This window comes from Pogoniulus pusillus, chromosome 25 (assembly GCF_015220805.1).
Source record: "Pogoniulus pusillus isolate bPogPus1 chromosome 25, bPogPus1.pri, whole genome shotgun sequence".
In the NCBI taxonomy this organism is placed as follows: domain Eukaryota; kingdom Metazoa; phylum Chordata; class Aves; order Piciformes; family Lybiidae; genus Pogoniulus; species Pogoniulus pusillus.
Window position 1 is genome coordinate 1,500,515 of NC_087288.1, and position 20,349 is coordinate 1,520,863.

Here is a 20,349-nt window from a genome sequence, read left to right on the forward strand (position 1 = left end):
AGTGGTTTATGGGAGCTCTGTGCCTGTGTGTGTGGCATCGTTGCTGGTTTGTGGTTGGAGGGAGGCAAAACCAGACAAGACAACCAAAAGCAGATGGCCAAGGTCAGGCAGCCAACAGCTGCACCAACTGGAGTAGAGCCTTGCAAGTCATCTGCAGCCTCCACCACCTCCCTGGGCAGCCCATTCCAATGCCAATCACTCTCTCTCCTAACATCCAGCCTAGACCTGCCCTGGCACAGCTTGAGGCTGTGTCCCCTTCTTCTGTCCCTTGGTGCCTGGCAGCAGAGCCCAACCCCACCTGGCTACAGCCTCCCTGCAGGCAGCTGCAGGCAGCAATGAGCTCTGCCCTGAGCCTCCTCTGCTGCAGGCTGCACACCCCCAGCTCCCTCAGCCTCTCCTCACAGGGCTCTGCTCCAGGCCCCTCCCCAGGCCTGCTGCCCTTCTCCAAACACCTTCCAGCACCTCAGCATCTCTCTTGAATTGAGGAGCCCAGAACTGGACACAGCACTCCAGGGGTGGCCTGAGCAGTGCTGAGCACAGGGGCACAAGAACCTCCCTTGTCCTGCTGCCCACACTGCTCCTGAGCCAGCCCAGGATGCCATTGGCTCTGCTGCCCACCTGGGCACTGCTGCCTCCTCTTCAGCTCCTCTCTGCCAGCACCCCCAGCTCCCTCTCTGCCTGGCTGCTCTCATCCACTCTGGCCCCAGCCTGTAGTGCTGCTTGGAGTTGTTGTGGCCAAAGTGCAGAACCCTGCCCTTGGCCTTGTTCAGTCTCATCCCCTTGGCCTCTGCCCACCCATGCAGCCTGGCCAGGTCCCTCTGCAGGGCTCTGCTCCCCTCCAACAGCTCCACAGCTGCTCCTAGCTTGGTGTCATCTGCAAACTCACTGATGCTGGACTCAATCCCCTGCTCCAGATCCTCAGTAAAGATACTGAACAGGACTGGGCTCAGCACTGATCCTTGGGGCACACCACTGGTGCCAGCTGCCAGCTGGATGTGGCACCAGAAGCACAGAACTGCCTCAGCTGGAAAAGGATCTGCTGGCTGGGAGGAGATCTGCTGGAGAGCAGCCCTGTGGAGAAGGACCTGGGAGTCACAGAATCAGTGACAGAACTTTAGAGGTTGGAAGGGACCTCCAGAGTCCAATCTCTCTGTCAAGGCAGCATCACCCAGGGTAGTCCAAATAGGAATGACCCAGGCAGGTTTTGAAAGTCTCCAGTGAAGGAGACTCCACAGCCTCTCTGGGCAGCCTGTTGGTCCCTGCTGATGGCTGTGGGGGCTGGAGCTGGATGAGCTTTAAGGTTCCTCCCAACAGAAGCCATTCTGTGATTCTGTGGTTCCATGGCAGTGACTCCACCACCTCCCTGGGCAGCCTGTTCCAATCCCTGACCACTCTTTCAGTAAAGAAATGTTGCTAATATCCAAACCTAAACCCCCTCTGGAAGAAGTTGAGGCTGTTTCCTCCTGCTTTATTGCTTGTTGCTAGGGAGAAGAGACCTCCTCCTTTCAGGGAGTTGTAGAGAGGTAGCTGAGAGACTGGAATGAGTGTTCTCAGCAGAAAAGCTTTTAAACCCCAAATCATTTCTGCTGTCATAAGATCAGAGCATGCTGGGGGTTGGAAGGGACCTCCAGAGATGGAATGCAGCCTCCCTGCCAGAGCAACATCACCCAGGGCAGGGCACACAGCAACACATCCAGCTGGGGCTTGAAAGTCTGCAGAGGAGGAGACTCCACAGCCTCTCTGAGCAGCCTGCTCCAGAGCTCCAGCACCCTCACAGCAAAGAAGTTGTACCTCCTGTTGGGGTGGAACCTCCTGTGTGCCACTGTGTGCCTATTACCTCTCCTTCTATCCCTGGGCACCACTGAAGAGAGCCTGGCCCCTTCTTGCCACCCCCCTCCTCTTCAGATAGATGAAGTTCTTCACTGTGATTTGGCATTGGAATGGGCTGCCCAGGGAGGTGGTGGAGTCACCATCCCTGGAGGTGTTCAGGACAAGACTAGATGAGGCACTTAGTGCCATGGTCTGGTTGATTGGATAGGGCTGGGTGCTAGGTTGGGCTGGATGACCTTGGAGGTCTCTTCCAACCTGCCTCATTCTATGAGAACCTTACTAAGATCCCCTCTCAGTCTTCTCCAGAGTGATAACCCAGATCAACCAAAGGCTTTCTCCTGCATACTGGGAAGTGCTTTACAATTTGTCAGCTAAATGCAGAACAAAAGAGTCCAAAATATTATTAGAGTTATTTTTTTCTTAATGGCTAAAAATAGCAAAGTTATTTACAGAAAAAAAAGAGAAGAGGGGGGGAAATAATTACAACTTCTTCTCCTGCCTGAAGTTGATTCAACAGTAGTTCCAGAGTAATTAGCAGCAAGCAATTACCACAAAGCTGTCACAGCATTACCACCTTCAAGGGCTGAGAGCAGTTCATCTTTCCAATCCCTATGCCTGGCTCAGATGGAGGTGGTGATATTAATGAAGGCAAGAACCAGGCAGCAGCAGCAGCCTTAAAGCTGACTTAGAGCTAAAATCGATGACAAGAAGCAGTCAGAAGCCCATGAGTAATTTATTAAGCAGTGATAGATTTGGGTAAGTAGCACTGCAGAATCAGGTCCTTCTCCTGAGACGTGGTGGGGAGATAAAGCAGCAGTTTTGCCAGCAGAGCAGTTCTGCTCTGCCCTTAGGCCAGGCTGAGAAAGAAGCCTGCAGGAGATGCATTTGCTCTTTTCCTACCTGCCTTTCACTGCTGTGCTTAGCACAGAATCACAGAGTGGCAGGGGCTGGAGGGGACCTCTGGAAATCACCTAGCCTCAAGCTGTGCCAGGGCAGGTTCAGGGTGGATGGCAGGGAGAAGTTCTTCACAGCAAGAGTGATTGGCATTGGCATGAGCTGCCCGGGCAGGTAGTGGAGTCCTCATCCCTGGGGTGTTTAAGAGGAGGCTTAGTGCCATGGCTTAGTTATTTAGAAGGGTTGGGTGATAGATTGGACCCAATGATCTTAGAGGTCTTTTCCAACCTGCTTCATTCTGTGGTTCTGTAGTCACATCCCCACCCTGCTAGAGCAGGTTCATAGGACCCCAGGATGTTAGATCTTCCAGTCCAGCCCCCCTTTCAAAGCAGGAGCAGAGGGTTGCACAGGGACACATCCAGACAGGGCTGGAAAGGCTCCAGAGGAGACTCCACAGCCTCTCTGGGCAGCCTGTGCCAGGGCTCTGAGACCTTTACAGTCAAGAAGTTCATCCTCAAGTTGAGGTGGAACCTCCTGTGCTGCAGCTTCCATCCATTGCCCTTGTCCTATGCCAAGGCACAAGTGAGCAGAGCCTGTCCCTGTCCCTTTTCTCCTGCCCATTGGAATGGGCTGCCCAGGGAGGTGGTGGAGTCTCCATCCCAGGAGGTGTTGAAAAGGAGATTGGATGAGGCACTTAGTGCCAGGGTTTAGTTAATGAGAAGGTGCTGGGTGATAGGTTGGACTGGATGATCCCAAAGGACTTTCCCAACCTGGTCAGTTCTGTATTTCTGTGTGATCCCTGACCCCAGCCCTCAGATACTGACAGACATTGCTCAGGTCCCCTCTCAGCCTTCTCCTCTGCACACCAACCAGCCCCAGGGCTCTCAGCCTCTCCTCCTCAGGCAGTGCTCAGCATCCTTGCAGCCCTCCCTTGGGCTCTCTCCAGCAGATCCCTGTCCCTCTTGAGCTGGGGATCCCAGCACTGGCTGCAATATTCCAGGTGTGGCCTCACCTCTCTGCCACCAAAATGACTTTATCCTATTTGCCTGTGTCCCAGAGCCAGGAGAGGTTTGTGTGCTGAGCCCAAATAACCTCCCGTGGCAGGGAGTTGGAACTGGGTGGTCTTTGAGCTCCCTCCCAACCCAACCCTTTCTGTGATTCTAAGCCCATCTCATTCTTTGTTCCCACCAAACACCCAGTTGCAGTGTTCCTCTTTAATAAGCACAACCTCTCAAACTCTTACAGCCACCTTTAAAAGCATCACTGTGGGATCCTCACTGCTTTGTCCATCCTCTCTTTGCTGTAGCAGTCATACAATGAATGAGCAAAGGAGACATTCCAGACCCACCTGGAAGAAGTGTTCCTCTGTGACTCTCCTCAGGTCAGCCTGCCCTGGCAAGTGGGGGTTGGTCTGGATGATCTCCAGAGGTTCCTCCCAGCCCCTCTTCCAACTTGTCATTCCATGGTCCCACAGACTTCACTGGGGAATACCAATCACCTTCCTAGCAAGCATCACTACCTTCCCTGTGCCTGTGCAAGGGGCCACTGACCTGTTCTGAGTGGAGCAGAGGCATGAAATGCCCAGACGAGTATAGGAAGCTCTGTCAGATGAGAAACACACAGATGAAAGAAACAAAGTGCCTTTGAAGCAAGTGTTGAGGATGGGAGCTTTGTGCACTGTCTGCTGCCTCTCCTGGCTGCTCACAAGCCCAAGGATCAGGAGTGCCCATGCCCTTCTCCAAACTGGTCATGCAGGCATTCTGCTTCACTTCTCCTCCCTCCAACAACAAATTCTGAGGCACTGTAACTCTTTTATTGCTGTGAGTGTCTTTAATGGGAAGCTCTTTGGATTCCTTGGCAGGCAGCACCTAAAGGCATAGCTGCAGGCCACCTGTGGTATGTGATCATGTTGCTAGGCAGAGGCTCTCTCTGGCACTTATCTTGCTGGAGTCTCTCTGCACTCTCTTCTCTGTCCCCCCACAACAATCTTTCCTTCTTCATTTGGAAGCTCCTGTTCTGTTTTCATGGAATCACAGAATCAAGCAGGCTGGCAGAGAGCTCCAAGCTCAGCCAGCCCAACCTAGCACCCAGCCCTGCCCAACCAACCAGACCATGGCACTAAGTGCCCCAGCCAGGCTTGTCCTCAGCACCTCCCCGGGCAGCCCATTCCAATGCCAATCACTCTTCTCTGCCAACGACTTTCTCCTAACATCCAGCCTAGACCTGCCCTGGCACAGCTTGAGACTGTGTCCCCTTCTTCTGTTGCTGCTTGCCTGGCAGCAGAGCCCAACCCCACCTGGCTATAACCTGTAAGAGACTCCTCACTGCTTTGTCAGAAACATTATTTTTGGCACCACTGCAACCCTTTTGTGCCACTGGTTTAGCACAGCAGGTAGAGGAAACTGAGAGCTCCCAGGATGTCCTCCTGGATGGCCAAGAATACAGAGGTGGAGGCAGCAGAAATGTTTTCATCTTCTATAAGAAGCAATCTTGACATTTTGCTTCCTTCTGCAAGCCATGGGAGTTGAAGTCAAAATGTTAACAGAGTGGAGAGGTTGACTTCTTAATCTGTTGTTCTCCTTGCCATTCTTAGTCAGTCTCCATCTGCATATCAAGTCAGAAGCTCTCTCTGCTTGTGGATGCTGCTGCTTGTTTTCTCTTCAGCTGCCATTAATTGTCTCCTTCCCCATCCTGTCTTTAGCTGGAGAAGAGAAGCCTGAGAGGTGGTCTTATTAATGCCAATCAATAGCTAAAAGGTGAGAGCCAACAACATGGGGCCAGAATCTCTTCAGTGGTGGCCAGAGGCAGGGCAAAGGGCAGCAGGCACAAACTGGAACTCAGTTCCATCTGAACTCTCATCACTGAGAGTGACAAAGCACTGGGACAGGCTGTCCATGGAGGTAGTGGATTCTCCATCTCTGGAGGCACTCGGAGCTCCCCTGGACACTGTCCTGTGCAGGCTGATCTAGGTGAGCTCGCTCTGGTGGAGAGATTGGACTGGGTCCTTTCCAGAGGTCCCTTCCAACCCCTGTTCTGTGTTTCTGTAGGAGGTTGTGGAGTCTCCTTCCCTGCAGAGTTGCCAAACGTGTCTAGGTGAGATCCAAGGCAACCTGCTCTGGGAGAGCATGCTTCAGCAGGGGGAGGCTGGGCTGGATGACCTCCAGAGGTGCCTTTCACCCCTCACTGTGCCAGTAGCCAGCAGAGGAGCTGGAGGTCAGCAAAGTAACCCAAGGAACTACCTCTTTTGATTTCTGTACAGTCTTTCCTCCAGGTGTAAATCACTGATTGATAGCATCAATGGCAGCTGCTCAGTGTTTCCTCTCCTGTGCTTAGAGGGACTCTAAAGGTAGAGCCTGGCTAATTTTTTAGCTGTGTTTTCCATAAACCAGAGCCCTCTGCCAGGAGTTTATTACTTGCAGCTGGAACTTCATCTCATAGATGAATTTGCAGCTTCATGGCTGTTGGGAGGATCTCTGCATGAAGTGAAGAAAGAGATGCTTGACCCCTGAAACAAGCCATGGCTAATGCACTAAAGGCATTGCCAATTAATATCATGGCCATGAGAGGAATTAATGTGATTCTTGAAGCTGCTGCACGATCACTCTGCACTGACTGTGTTGTACAGGAGGCAGGGCACTGCCAGCTGCTGAGGTGAGCTCCTTGCCCCTCACTCACCATCTGTGTGCCCAGGTGGGCAGCAGAGCCAATGGCACCCTGGGCTGGCTCAGGAGCAGTGTGGGCAGCAGGACAAGGGAGGTTCTCCTGCCCCTGTGCTCAGCACTGCTCAGGCCACACCTGCAATGCTGTGTCCAGTTCTGGGCCCCTCAATTCAAGAGAGCTGTTGAGGTGCTGGAAGGTGTTTGGAGAAGGGCAGCAAGGCTGGGGAGGGGCCTGGAGCACAGCCCTGTGAGGAGAGGCTGAGGGAGCTGGGGGTGTGCAGCCTGGAGAAGGCTGTGCTGCTGTGCTTCTGTGCTCCACAACCTTCCTGGAGGTGTTCAAGGCCAGGCTGGATGAGTCCTTGAGCAACCTGTTCTAGTGGGAGGTGTCCCTGCTTCTAGCAGGGGGTTGGAACTGGTTGAGCTTTGAGCTCCCTTGCAACCTAACCCATTCCATGCTTCTATGAACTGGGCATGCTTGCAAGTGAGAGTGCTCCTAGGGGCTAAAATCAGCCTTTTTCTCTTATCATTACTCCTGCATAAAGACTTTTCAGACCTGTGTATGCAGCTGTGACCCAGAGGTGAAGCTGAGAAGGGTAAGGGCAGGTGACACATGGCAGTGCTGTCATAGCATGGCAGAGCTGTCGCTTCAGTCCTGGCAAAGGATGGAACCCTTCCAGCTCTGCAGAGAAGGGATATTTGCTGCCACCAGGCAGGAAGATGGACTGCTTTCATCTGGCAGGATTATAATCATCACCCTCAGACTAAAAGTGAGAGGCATCTGCAGGCTTTGTTGTTGCACTTCTCATTGGAGTCGTCATGGTTGTGAGCTGTGGGAACTCCCTGCAATTACAGCAGTTGGATTGTTAGCAAATGGGATCCAAACTTCAAACAGAGCAAACAGATTATTTGATTTAGCAGCAGACAGGCTCGAGTGACAATCACAGTGTCCTAAAGGAGAGGAAACACCAAACCACAAAGTGAAGGACCTGGATTGTTTAGAGGATGAACTGGGAAGGCAGTGGTGAGACTCAGCTGAATTTAGATGAGCTTTATGTTTAGTGCTGCACCTATAGAGCAAGGGATGAAAGGTGCACGAGCAGGAGCTTCTGATCTTGCATCTCCTCCTAAGTGTTTTAAATGTTTACAAAGTAGGGGATGAGTATTTTTTTCTGCTGAGTGAATGTGGCCTACTTGACACTGTGAATTTCTTCTGTTGGCTTTGATGTTAAACACTTTAAACAAGGTAAATGTCAACTCTGGCAGGGCAGAAGAGCTCAGTGCTTTAGCTGCGTCCTCGCAAGGCTGTGCTGTGAAGTGTCTGCAGCTCAGAACAGCAGGTTTGCAGGCAGGCATGAAGGAAAATAAGAAGCCCTTTCCAGCTTTGAAGCATTAAATCACTTTAAATACAGCTTCTCCAACTTTCCTTCCTGACTAATTCAGCTCCAGTTGCTCTGCCTGTGTTGGAGCTGTGACGTTTAACTGTGCCAGAGGAACATAGGAACCTCTCCTGGCTCTCCTTTTTCTTGCACTGGGTAATTGGATGGTCTGAAAAGTCAACCCTTTTGGGTGGGAAGTGATCATAGAATCAGAGAATTGGTTTGGCTTGGAAAGACCTCCAAGGTCAGGGATCTGGGCAGCCTGATCTAGTTGAGGATGCTCTTGCTTACTGCAGAGGGGACTGGGCTGGATGACCTCTGGAGGCCCCACAAACCCAGACCATTCTGTAGTTCTGTGGTTCCATGGTTCTGTGATTCCATGACTCTTAGGATTCCTTGGTTCTGTTATTCCATGGTTCTATGATTCCATAATTCTATGATCCTATGATTCAGTGAGTCCATAATTCTATGCTTCCATGATTCTGTGGTTCTGTGATCTTAGGAGTTTATGATTCCATGTTTCTGTGATTCCATGATCCTATGATTCCATGGTTCTGTGATTCTATGTATCTATGATTTCATGATCCTATGATTCCATGAGTTTATGGTTCCATGATTCCATGAGTCCATAATTCTATGGACTCATAGAACATGAGTTCCATGTTTCTATGAGTCTATGAATCCATGATCCTATGAACCTATGATTCTGTGATTCCATGACTCTATGATTCCATGGTTCTATGATTCCATGACTCTATGATTCCAAGATTCTGTGATTCCATTCTTCCAAGACTCTATGATTCTATGACTCTATGGTTCCATTGTTCTATGATTCTATGATTCCATGATTCCAAGACTGTGTGATTCCCTGGTTCTGTGATTCTATGAATCTATGAACCTATGGAGGTCTTCAAGCAAAGCCTGGCTGAGGCACTTAGTGCCATGGTCTGGTTGATTGGACTGGCTGAGCTTGGAGGTCTCTGCCAACCTGCTTGGTTCTGTGATTCCATGATTCCAAGACTATGATTCCATGGTTCTGTGATTCCATGATTCCAAGACTCTGTGATTCCATGGATCTGTGAGTCTGTGATTCCATGATTCAAAGACTCTATGTTTCCATGATTCCAAGACTATGGTTCTGTGATTCCATGGTTCCATGATTCTGTGATCACCCAGTCCAGCCATCAGCCCAGCACCGCTGTGCACATTGAGCCATGTCCCACACTGCCATGTGCACAGCTTCCTTGAGCACCTCCAGGGATGGTGACTCCACCACCCCCCTGGGCAGCCTGTGCCAGAGCCTGTCAGGGTGTCAGGTGGCTGTGAAGTGCTGGCTGCAGCCTGCAGGAGTGGAGGTGCAGTGTGAGCAGCAGGGACTGGATTGATAGCAACCAGAGTGCAGCTTGGCCTGACAAAGCTCTGTGCTGGCTGTGACTCAGAGGCAAGCAGAGGATGTCTGCTGGCTGTCAGGGTGGTTCTGTGGGCTGTGCTTCCATGCTTCAGTGAGCCTGGCAGAAGGGGAAGAAACATGGGATGTTTGACATGGAAAGGGATCTGCAAAGCTTTATGGTGCCAGTAATAGTAATGACCCTGGAAGAGGTCCTGCAGCTAGGAGCTCTCAGGCAGTTAAGATACTCACAGGTGCAAATTAGTTTGCTACTGAAGGGACAACTTTGCCATCATTTTTCATCCTCCAAGGTCTGTCCTCCCTTCCAGAAAATATGCTGCAAGCCTTTTTTCTTCTGTCCCACAGCCTCCTAAAGGCCATCTCATGTTTCATTACTCTGGAGCCCCTTCCAACCCCCAGCATGCAGTGATTCAGTGATCCATGGCAGTCCACCCTAGAAGCTAGACTAGGACTGGCTCCAGAAACTGCTCTGAAAGTGGAGAATGGATCTGAAGGGACTGGGACTGCTTAACCTGACCTGAGCTAGATGGTATGGTCCTGCTCTGGCAGGGGGGTGCACATAGTGATCTCTTTGGGTCCCTTCCAACCCCTGACATCCTCTGAGCCTGTGTGATCCTGTGAGGAGGAGGAGGCTAAGGAGAGACCTTATTTGCCCTCTGCAACTGCCTGAAAGGACAACAGAGGTTGGTGCTGGTCTCTTCTCACAGGTAATTAGTGATGGAGCAAGAAGGAGCAACCTTAAGCTCCACCAGAGTAGGTTTAGGCTGGACATTAGGCAAAAGCTTTTCACTGCCAGAGCGGTCAAGGATAGGAACAGGCTGCCCAGGAAGGCTGTGGAGTCACCCACCCTGGAGGTCTTTAAAGGTCACATAGGTGTGGTGCTTAGTGTTGTGGTTTAGTGGTGACCTTGGCAGGGTAGGGTTAATGATGAGACCTAAGTGATGTTCTCTAGGGTCTTTGCCAACCTGAGGGAGAATCACAGAATGGTCTGGGTTGGAAGGGACCTCCAAAGCTCATCCAGTCCAACCCTCTGCACTCAGCAGGGACATCCTCCACTAGAGCAGGATGCTCAGAGCCTTGTTGAGCCTGATCTTGTATCTAGAATCACAGAGTCATAGAATCATTACATGGTCTGGGTGGAAAGGACCTCCAAAGGTCATCCAGTCCAACCTCCCCTGCAATCAGCAGGGATGTCCTCCACTAGAGCAGGTTGCCCAGAGCCTCACCTTGAATATCTCCAGAGATGGAGCCTCAACCACCTCCCTGGGCAACCTGTTGCAGTGTTGCAGCAGCCTCCTGGTGCAGAACTTGTCCCTGACATCCAATCTCAGTCTGCTCTGCTGTAGTTAGAAGCTATTTACCCTTATCCTATCACTGCAGGCCTTCACAAACAGTCTCTCTCCATCCTTACTGTAACCTCCTTCAGGTACTGGAAGGTCGCTGTTAGGTCTCCCTGGAGCCTTCTCCTCTGTAGGCTGCACACCCCCAGCTCCCTCAGCCTGTCCTCATAGCAGAGCTGCTCCAACCCCTGATGATTCTGTGATTATCTGACCCAGGGTAGTGTATCCATCCCAGTGCCTGCTGTTTCTGAGACCAAGGGACTGTGCTAAACAAATCAGTTTAACCCAAATGACAGTTTAAAAAGGCAATGAAAAACAATAAGCAGATTGCTGCTTTACAAACTGACATTTGTCATTTCAGGGAGGAGGGAATAAACACTTGAGAGTCACACAAAGCCAACTGCTGCTTCTTGCTACGTCCTTTGCATTCTCTTTGTCTTTGTTTGCTCTTTCTTTCCCCTGTGCTTTATTGGGGTCCTTAAGTGCTCTTTGAGTATTCAGAGCATGGTCACAGCAGCACAAGAGTAAAATCAGCACCCATTTCATTTCTCTCCTCAAGTTTGTCTCCTCACAGCTCAAATAAATGTTGTTATTGTCAGGATTTTCTACTAACTTTCCTTCCTGCTTTGTGGCATAATGGCAGTGTGCCCAGGTGGGCAGCAGAGCCCATGGCATCCTGGCTCTGGAGCAGTGTGCCCAGGTGGGCAGCAGAGCCCATGGCATCCTGGCTCAGGAGCAGTGTGCCCAGGTGGGCAGCAGAGCCCATGGCATCCTGGCTCAGGAGCAGTGTGCCCAGGTGGGCAGCAGAGCCCATGACATCCTGGGCTGGCTCAGGAGCAGTGTGGGCAGCAGGACAAGGGAGGTTCTTGTGCCCCTGTGCTCAGCACTGCTCAGGCCACCCCTTGAGTGCTGTGTCCAGTTCTGGGCTCCTCCACTGCAGAGAGCTGTTGAGGTGCTGGAAGGTGTTTGGAGAAGGGCAGCAAGGCTGGGGAGGGGCCTGGAGCACAGCCCTGTGAGGAGAGGCTGAGGGAGCTGGGGGGGTGCAGCCTGCAGCAGAGGAGGCTCAGGGCAGAGCTCATTGCTGCCTGCAGCTGCCTGCAGGGAGGCTGTGCCAGGGCAGGTCTAGGCTGGATGTTGTTAGGAAGTTCCTGGCAGAGAGAGTGATTGGCACTGGAATGGGCTGCCCAGGGAGGTGGTGGAGTCTGTGTGGCTGGAGGTGTTGAAGCCAAGCCTGGCTGGGACACTTAGTGCCATGGTCTGGTTGTTTGGGCAGGGCTGGGTGCTAGGTTGGGCTGTTTGAGCATGGAGCTCTCTTCCAAGCTGCCTGATTCTATTGCATTCCATTCTGTGAAGACAAATGAGGTGTCTTTAGTTAACCCTCTGTGTGGCAGAGCTGTTCACGTTGCTATCAAACCCCTCCAGCACTGATTAAGAAACAGAAGCCTGCAGAGGCTCCAAAATGAATGATAAATTATTATTTTGAGGTCTGCATTTATGAGCTGCTTTTTTTTTTGTGGGTGGTAGCAGTGGATAAATGTTCTCTATGTTACTCACCAAGATTACATGGAAACATCTCCATCCCTAGAAGGAGCAGCTTTGAATTTGCAGTGCTGCTCGCTCCATTTCTCAGCCTTGCTTCGCTCCCCTCGTTTGCAGTGGGTGTCTTACACCAGGGAAAGCAGGAAACAATTTGATACCTGATGTGAGCTTTCAGTGCTGTGGTGGTTATTAAAAAAGGATGAATGGTCTTACTTAGATATTCAAGGTAGCTAAACACTCAAGGCTCAATTAGAGCTCATGGAACTGTGCAGTCTGAGGATAGCAAAGCTCCCTGTCCTGTCCTCCCTCCCCCCCCACCTCGTAATGAGAATTAAAGATGAGGAGCTGAGAACAAGAGGAAGGGGAGGTAACAGAGTTGCCTTAATTTCAGAAGCTTGAAGAAATAAAGAGCAGATTGGGCTGTTAAAATTAATTTTGTTGCAGGTTGTTAGGTGCTCAGCACACTTAATTAATTCAGTGAGTTTTAATAAACTAGAGTGGGGAACAAAGGAGAAGCATCTCCTGCTGAAGCAGTGGGGAAGATGTGTCCCGTGGCTGTGGTGCAGGCAGGCTGATGTGCTGCTCCTGTGAGCAAATGGGCAGCAAGGGGAGGGGAGCTGGGGGAGGAGGAGAGGTGAAGGAGAAACTGGGAGAAGAGGTGGAGAAGGAGAAAGAAATTTGGAGAAGGAGAAAAAATTGGGAGAAGTGGAGAAGGATAAATTGGGAGAAGAGGTAGAGGAGAAATTGGAAGAAGGAGAAATTGGGAGAAGAAGAGGTGGAGAAGGAGAAATTGGGAGAAGAAGAGGTGGAGAAGGAGAAATAAATTGGGAGAAGAAGAGGTGTAAAAAAAGAAATTAGGAGAAGAAGAGGAGAAGAAGGAGAAATTGAGAGAAGAGGTGGAGAAGGAGAAATTGGGAGAAGGAGAATCTGGGAGAAGAAGAGGTGGAGAAGGAGAAATAAATTGGGAGAAGAGGAGGTAGAGAAGAAGAAATTAGGAGAAGAAGAGGAGAAGAAGGAGAAATTGAGAGAAGAGGTGGAGAAGGAGAAACTGGGAGCCTGCTGACCTGATGAGGAAGGAGAAAAGAGCTAACAACATACTTGCTAAAGTGGTCGCTCCCTAGCTGGGGATGCTCAGTGCCACACGTAACAGCTGCCTTTGGTGCCAGTGGATTTGTGTTCCTGTTTGCAAAGAGACTTCCCAGAGATCTCCTCCCCAGGCAGGCCACCATGGAGTCTTCATCTGCTAGGCAAGGGGAAGAGTACAGGAGGGCACAAACAGAATGAGCTGCCCGGGGAGGAGGTGGAGTCCCCAGCCCTGGCTGTGTTTCAGGGTGGTTTGGCTGTGGTGCTCAGGGCTATGGTTTAAGGTGAATCTTGCAGAGTGGCTTGGTGATGCTGAGGAGCTTTGCCAGCCTGGGGGTGTCTGTGGTTCTGTTGGACTCGGTGCTCTCTTTGGGTCCCTACCAGCCCCTGGGATCCTGTGAACTGGAGCATAAGCTCCATCTGAGCATGAGGAGGAAGGTCTTCTCTTTGAGGGTGGTCAAGCCCTGGAGCAGGCTGCCCAGAGAGGCTGTGGAGTCTCCTTCTCTGGAGACTGTTAAACCCCACCTGGATGTGTTCCTGTGCAGCCTGCCCTAGGTGACCCTGCTCTGGTAGGGGCTTTGGACTGGATGATCTCCAGAGGTGCCCTCCAACCTCTGTCGTTCTCTGCTATGATTCTCTGAACCCCAGCTCACTTCCAGCTCTGCCTGCACGTGGTTCTGCCATCAGAATCCCACAGCAGTCCTCAGGTGGTGTTTTGGGGCTGATCTGCATCTTTCTGCTGGTATCAGATGCAAAGACATCGTTAATCTGCCATACAGGATTAGCCTTGCTGCTCATTAAAGACCCTTCTCTGCCATTCAGGAGAGTTCATCATAATCAGCACTCACATTTTCCAGCTCAAGCACAGATCACCTCTAATAAAACTTGCTTCTGCCTTCTGGCTTGGTGATCAGGAGGACTGTTGACATTTTAATCACAATTTTCCCTTTCACAGCAGCCAGCAGGAGCAGGGAAGGGTTTGTCCCCCTGTGCTCAGCACTGCTGAGGCCATGCCTTGGCTACTGGGTTCAGTCTTCGGTCCCCTACTGCAAGAAAGGCATTGAGTGGCTGAAGCAGGTCCACAGAATGACAGCCAAGCTGGGGAAGGGTCTGGAGGACAGGGCTGGGGAGAAGCAGCTGAGGGAGCTGGAGAAGAGGAGGCTGAGGGCAGAGCTCATTGCTCTCTGCAGCTCCCTGAAAGGAAGCTGGAGCCAGATGGGAGTTAGAATCACAGAACCAAGCAGGTTGGCAGAGAGCTCCAAGCTCAGCCAGCCCAACCTAGCACCCAGCCCTGCCCAACCAACCAGACCATGGCACTAAGTGCCCCAGCCAGGCTTGGCTGCAACACCTCCAGCCACACAGACTCCACCACCTCCCTGGGCAGCCCATTCCAGTGCCAATCACTCTCTCTCCTAACATCCAGCCTAGAGCTCCACTGGCACAGCTTGAGGCTGTGTCCCCTTCTTCTGTTGATACTTGCCTGGCAGCAGAGCCCAACCCCACCTGGCTACAGCCTCCCTGCAGGCAGCTGCAGGCAGCAATGAGCTCTGCCCTGAGCCTCCTCTGCTGCAGGCTGCACCCCCCCAGCTCCCTCAGCCTCTCCTCACAGGGCTGTGCTCCAGGCCCCTCCCCAGCCTTGCTGCCCTGCTCCAAACACCTTCCAGCACCTCAACAGCTCTCTGCAATGGAGGAGCCCACAACTGGACACAGCACTCAAGATGTGGCCTGAGCAGTGCTGAGCACAGGGGCAGAATAACCTGGCTCTCCTGCTGGCTCCTCTCCCTAGCAGCATCATAGAACAAGCCTCAATGGCCTGGACTGGCACATGGGGAGGTTTAGGTTGGATATTAGGGAAAAAACTCTTTGCTGCAGGAGTGGTCAGAAATTGGCACAGGCTGCCCAGGGAGCTGGTGGATTTCTCATCCCTGGAGCCCCTGGGACAAGAGGGGTGTGAAGATGCTGGAGAGTGTCCAGAGCAGGGCCAGGAGGATGCTGAGAGGCTGCAGCAGCTCTGCTGTGAGCACAGACTGAAAGAGTTGGGGCTGTGCAGGCTGGAGCAGAGGAGGCTCCCAGGTGACCTTCTTGTGGCCTTCCAGGATCTGAAGGGGGCTACAAAAAAGCTGGGGAGGGACTTTTGAGGCTGTCAGGGAGTGGCAGGAGTGGGGGGAATGGAGCAAAGCTGGAGGTGTGGAGAGTGAGGCTGGAGGTGAGGAGGAAGTTGTTGAGCAGGAGAGTGGTGAGAGGCTGGAATGGGTTGCCCAGGGAGGTGGTTGAGGCCCCATGGCTGGAGGTGTTTGAGGCCAGGCTGGCTGAGGCTGTGTGCAGCCTGCTCTAGGGTAGGGTGTCCCTGGGCATGGCAGGGGGGTTGGAACTGGCTGCTCCTTGTGCTCCCTTTGAACCCTGACTGATTCTGTGATTCTGGGTGTCCAAGAAACCTGTGGCCATGGCACTTGGGGACATGGTTTAGGGCTGGTATTGGGTTGACATTTGGAGTCAGTGACCTCAGAGGTCTTTGCCAACCAAAGCAGTCCTCTGCTTTCTCTCAGGTTATCCCCAGCTGTCCTGCAGTGCAGTTATGAACTGACTTCCACAGCCTACACCCAACCAGCCACAGGAGTTCATAGAATGATGGCATCATTGGCTGGCTGAGGTTGGAAGGGAGCTCAGAGTTGGCAAGGCTCTCACCCAGCAGCTCAGGAGCTGCTTTTATGTGCCTCATGTAGAAGGGAAATTGCATATTCCCATTTGTTACCTGAACCTTTCTGTGCTGTTCCTCAAAAGTCATTTTACTGCCAAATTCTCCTTCCAAGAGAACATGCTGGCTTTGAGAGAACACACTGCTAGGGAAGCAAGCTGAAGCTGCAGATTGAAGTGGGAATTCATAACACAGGAGCCAGCCAGTGACAGGAAGGACATCTCTCTGCTTTCCCTTGTGTTCATTGTGTGTTCCAGTGCCCAGCTTGCACTGGAAACCATTTGTTCTCCACATGCAGGCAGTGCTGCTATCAGCCAGGCTTTAACAGGGTGGATTTCAGGAATCCATATGAGTTAAGGGCAACTAAAGATAGGCAAAATCTAGGCTGGAGTGGCTGCAGGAGCTGCTGGGGTTTTCTCAGGGTGTGGTCTTTGCTTCTTTGACATCAGCAGTATTTGTCTTGCACAGAAGTGCAGAGCAAGTCTTTGCCTCAGGTGGGTGGAGGGACAGTGGTTTTAAACTAAAGGGCAGATTTAGATTGGAGCTTGGGCAGAAGTTCTTTGCTGGGAGGGTGGTGAGAGGCTGGAAGGAGTTGCTCAGAGAAGCTGTGGACAGCTCATCCCTGGAAGACCAGGCTAGATGAGGCTTTGAGCAACTTGCTGTCATGGGAGATGTCTCTGCCATGGCAAGGGGGTTGGAACTGGATGAGCTGTAAGGTCCCTTCCAACTCAAGCCATTCTGTGGTTTGAGAGGGCTGAGTGCAGCTGTTCTTAGCTGTGGTCTGCAGGAAGGTAGGCTTTGGAAGGGACCTCTTTGAGCCCCACTCTCCTGCCATTACTAGCATGGGTTTGGTTCTAGGGTCCAATGCAGGCTGCCTTTTATAGCCTGCCACTGGCATTTTAAGCAAGGCAGTGGAGGGTAGAGGATCATTTCTGCCATCAAGCTCATTTATATTAGCTGCAGTGTCAAGTTTAATTAAGGGCTGCAGTGACAAAGGAAAGCTGACTCCATGCACTCAAAATACCTCCCAGGTGACAAGTGACTGGCGCCCATGAAAACCATGTCCAGGGTTAATTAGCAAGGTTATGATCTTTAACCTGAGCTGAAAGGTCTCAGGCAATATGTTCTAGAAGAATTAAATGCAAAGCCAGCCTCAGTCCACTGCCTGAAATCTGGGCTGTGAGTCTGGAGTTCCTTCTGCATGGAGAGCAAGACCTCTGAGCAGCAGTAAGGAGCCTTTGGATCCTCACATTTCCTTCCTTCAGCTCTGTGGCCTTCTGTGCTCAGGAAGTTTGTAAGTTGCTCTCCACAGTCAGTGGCTTTGTGATGATGCCTGTCCAGGTGAAAGTGGGGGGAATTCTCTGGTGGCAGTGTTTGCTTTGTGCTCTCTGTCCCTGCTGGGTGCGCTCAGTGCTTGGGCGAAGCAGCCCAAACCCATCACCACCTCACTTCCCTTTCTCTCTCTTTGTGGCCACCACGAAGGGGGGAGTTGCTGCTGAGGGTGTTGGGGTAATGGTCAAGATGATAGAATGTGACAAGTCTTTGAACTGCCAAGAGGAATGGGTACCCTGAGTGCTCAGCACAAGCCTCTCTTTGCTCCCCGCAGGGCATCTGCACCACAACCACCGCCTTTTTGCACTTCTTCTTCTTAGCTTCATTCTGCTGGGTTCTGACAGAGGCCTGGCAGTCATACATGGCTGTCACTGGGAAAATCAGGACACGGCTCATAAGGAAGCGTTTCCTGTGCCTTGGATGGGGTAAGTCCATGCAGTTCATTTCCTGGGGGGGCTGGAATGCAGTGTTGCCCGCAGCGGCGGCGTCAACGATCCCATCCCCTGAAGGGGAGGAGACAACACATGCATAGAGAGCACAAAACTGGGTCAGGCAGCTGTCCATGTCCAGCTGTGCTGCTCTGCCTTTGGCATCCTCTTCTAAACCTGCTTTAGCAGGACTGGAGGAGTTCCCCAGCAGAGTAGTGTAACACCAAAGCCACAGAGCAGCGCAAGGTCCTGCAGCTGAGTTGAGAAGGCTCCCAGGTGACCTTCTTGTGGCCTTGCAGTGTCTGAAGGGGGCTACAAGAAAGCTGGGGAGGGACTTTTGAGGCTGTCAGGGAGTGATAGGACTGGGGGGAATAGAACCAAGCTAGAAATGGGCAGATTCAGACTGGATGTTAGGAAGAAGTTGTTCAGCATGAGGGTGGTGAGAGCCTGGAAGGGGCTGCCCAGGGAGGTGGTTGAGGCCCCATGGCTGGAGGTGTTTGAGGCCAGGCTGGCTGAGGCTGTGGGCAGCCTGCTCTAGGGTAGGGTGTCCCTGGGCATGGCATGGGGGTTGGAACTGGCTGCTCCTTGTGCTCCCTTCCATCCCTGACTGATTCTGTGATTCTAGGGTAAGAAATTCTTGAGAGCAAGGATGGGGAGACACTGGAAAGGGTTGCCCAGGGAGGCTGTGGGTGGCTCCTCCCTGGAGGTGTTTAAGGCCAGGCTGGATGAGGCTCTGAACAGCCTGATCTAGTGTGAGGTGTCCCTGCCCATAAGCAGGAGGGGTTGGAACTGGCTGCTCCTTGTGCTCCCTTCCAACCCTGACTGATTCTATGATTCTATAAACCCCCCAAAATAGAACAAGAGAAAAAAAAACAACCCCAAACCTTCACTGAATATTCATGGAGCTGTTTGGTAGTTCACTTTAAGACCTGTCAAATGTAGCAGGAATTCAGCTACATCAAAGTGTGGTACATTGTGGGCAGAGAAGAGTGTCCTCCCCCCTACCAGTGCTTCCAAGAAGCAAGCCCTGCAGCAGCACCCAGAATGATTCATTCCTTGTGAAATTGGCCACTTTTGCATCAAGCTTCTCTGCTGTGGTTTTGTTTGGGGTTTCTTTGGTCTGATGTTTTCGATCAGCACCTAATGGCTGTTAACTGGTCTGGGGGTTGTGTTTTATTGCAGGTTTACCAGCATTAGTGGTTGCCATATCAATAGGCTTTACCAAGACAAAAGGCTATGGAACAGCTCATTAGTAAGTCAATCTGAAATGATACATTGAGGGGGGGGGAGGAGGTTGATGTTAATTAACAATGTCACACCCATCAGCAGTTGGGCAGCGTAGTAATTCTTGGCTCAAGTTGAGCCAGGGAACGTTTAGGTCGGGTATTAAGAATGTTTTCTTTGCTGCAAGAGTGGTCAGAGACTGGCAGAGGCTGCCCGGGGAGGTGGTGGAGTCCCCACCCCTGGAGGTGTTGAAGGAGCCTGTGGCTGTGGCACCTGGGCATGTGGTTTAGTGGTCATGGTGGGGTTGGGTTTCTGGTTGGACTGGATGATCTTCGAGGGCTTTTCCAAGCTTAATGATACTATAATGTGCCAGGAGGCTGGAGCCAGGCTCTGCTGGGTGATGCCCAGTGCCAGGACAAGGGGCAGTAGGTGGAGGTTGAGGCATAGGTGGTTCCATGTGAACCTGAGGAGGAATTTTTTCCCTGTGAGAGTGACAGAGCACTGGAAGAGGCTGCCCAGGTGAGTTGTGGAGTCTTCCTCTCTAGAGATACTCAAGAACTATCTGGATGCATCCCAGTATGATCTGCTCTGGATGGTCCTGCTCTGGCAGGGGGGCTGGACTGGATGATCTTTCAAGGTCCATTCCAGCCCCTAACATGCTATGATTCTATGATAGTCTAAAGGCTCTGCAGGTATCCATTGACACTTGGATCTGCCCAGTCACTGTGTGGTCCACAACAGAGTGAGGAGAAGATGCTGGTGTGACCCATTTCATTTGCAAGCCTCTGAGATTCCACTGAGGATTGGCTGCACTTAAACACCTAAGATTTGACTCCACTCCCCCAAAGGGAGTGTTGAATGCCTCAGCTAGCCTCTGCCACCAGCGAGTCCAACCATCACTGTAGTGAAGAGCAGAGAACAGAAGCAGCAGTCAGTGAGTGAGATGGCAGAGACCTCTGGATGCAGGAGCAAAACAGTGGGAAAACATCTAGTGAAAAACCAAACAAGCCAGCATGAAATCAAGGTCCTGGCACTAGTGAGAAAAACCAAAGAAGCTACACAAACCAAACCAAAGCCAACATGAAACCAAGGTCCTGGCACTAGTGAAAAACCAAAGAAGCTACACAAAGTCAATCAAAACCAACATGAAATCAAGGTCCTGGCACTAGTAAAAATGCCACAGAAGCTACACAAACCCAGTCAGAGCCAGCATGAAATCAAGGTCCTGATAAAGCTTTGTATCACAAAACAAGAAGTTTGAGTCTTTCACCTTTTTTCACCCTGCCCCAGCTTGCCTTTTAAATACCAGTGAAGAAAAGAGTCCTTCTGAAGTTAGCTTGCCAAGCACACAGAAACAGCCTCTTGATGCAGAGATCTTTGTGGAAGAAGAGAGCCTCTTTCTCTGCTGAGGTGACTTGCAGATCACCACTATTACCAGTCACTTCCAAGCCAATCTACCTACCCCCCCTCAGGAAATCTGCAGTCAGAGAAATTAATCCTTGTAGCCTCAACTAGGTGCTTCTCTTGTACTGGTTACAGAA

The 20,349-nt window shown here is 51.6% G+C and overlaps 1 protein-coding gene across 13 annotated transcripts in view; it reads left to right on the forward strand.

Moving 5' to 3' along the window:
* Positions 1–20,349, forward strand: part of ADGRB3 (adhesion G protein-coupled receptor B3) — a 444,111-nt gene that overhangs the window by 378,758 nt on the left and 45,004 nt on the right. For all 13 annotated transcript variants that reach the window (XM_064164125.1, XM_064164131.1, XM_064164132.1 and 10 more), the window contains 2 exons: positions 17,431–17,581; positions 18,767–18,836. In XM_064164125.1, coding sequence (XP_064020195.1) covers positions 17,431–17,581; positions 18,767–18,836 — 221 coding nt within the window. The remainder of the gene's footprint in view (positions 1–17,430; positions 17,582–18,766; positions 18,837–20,349) is intronic.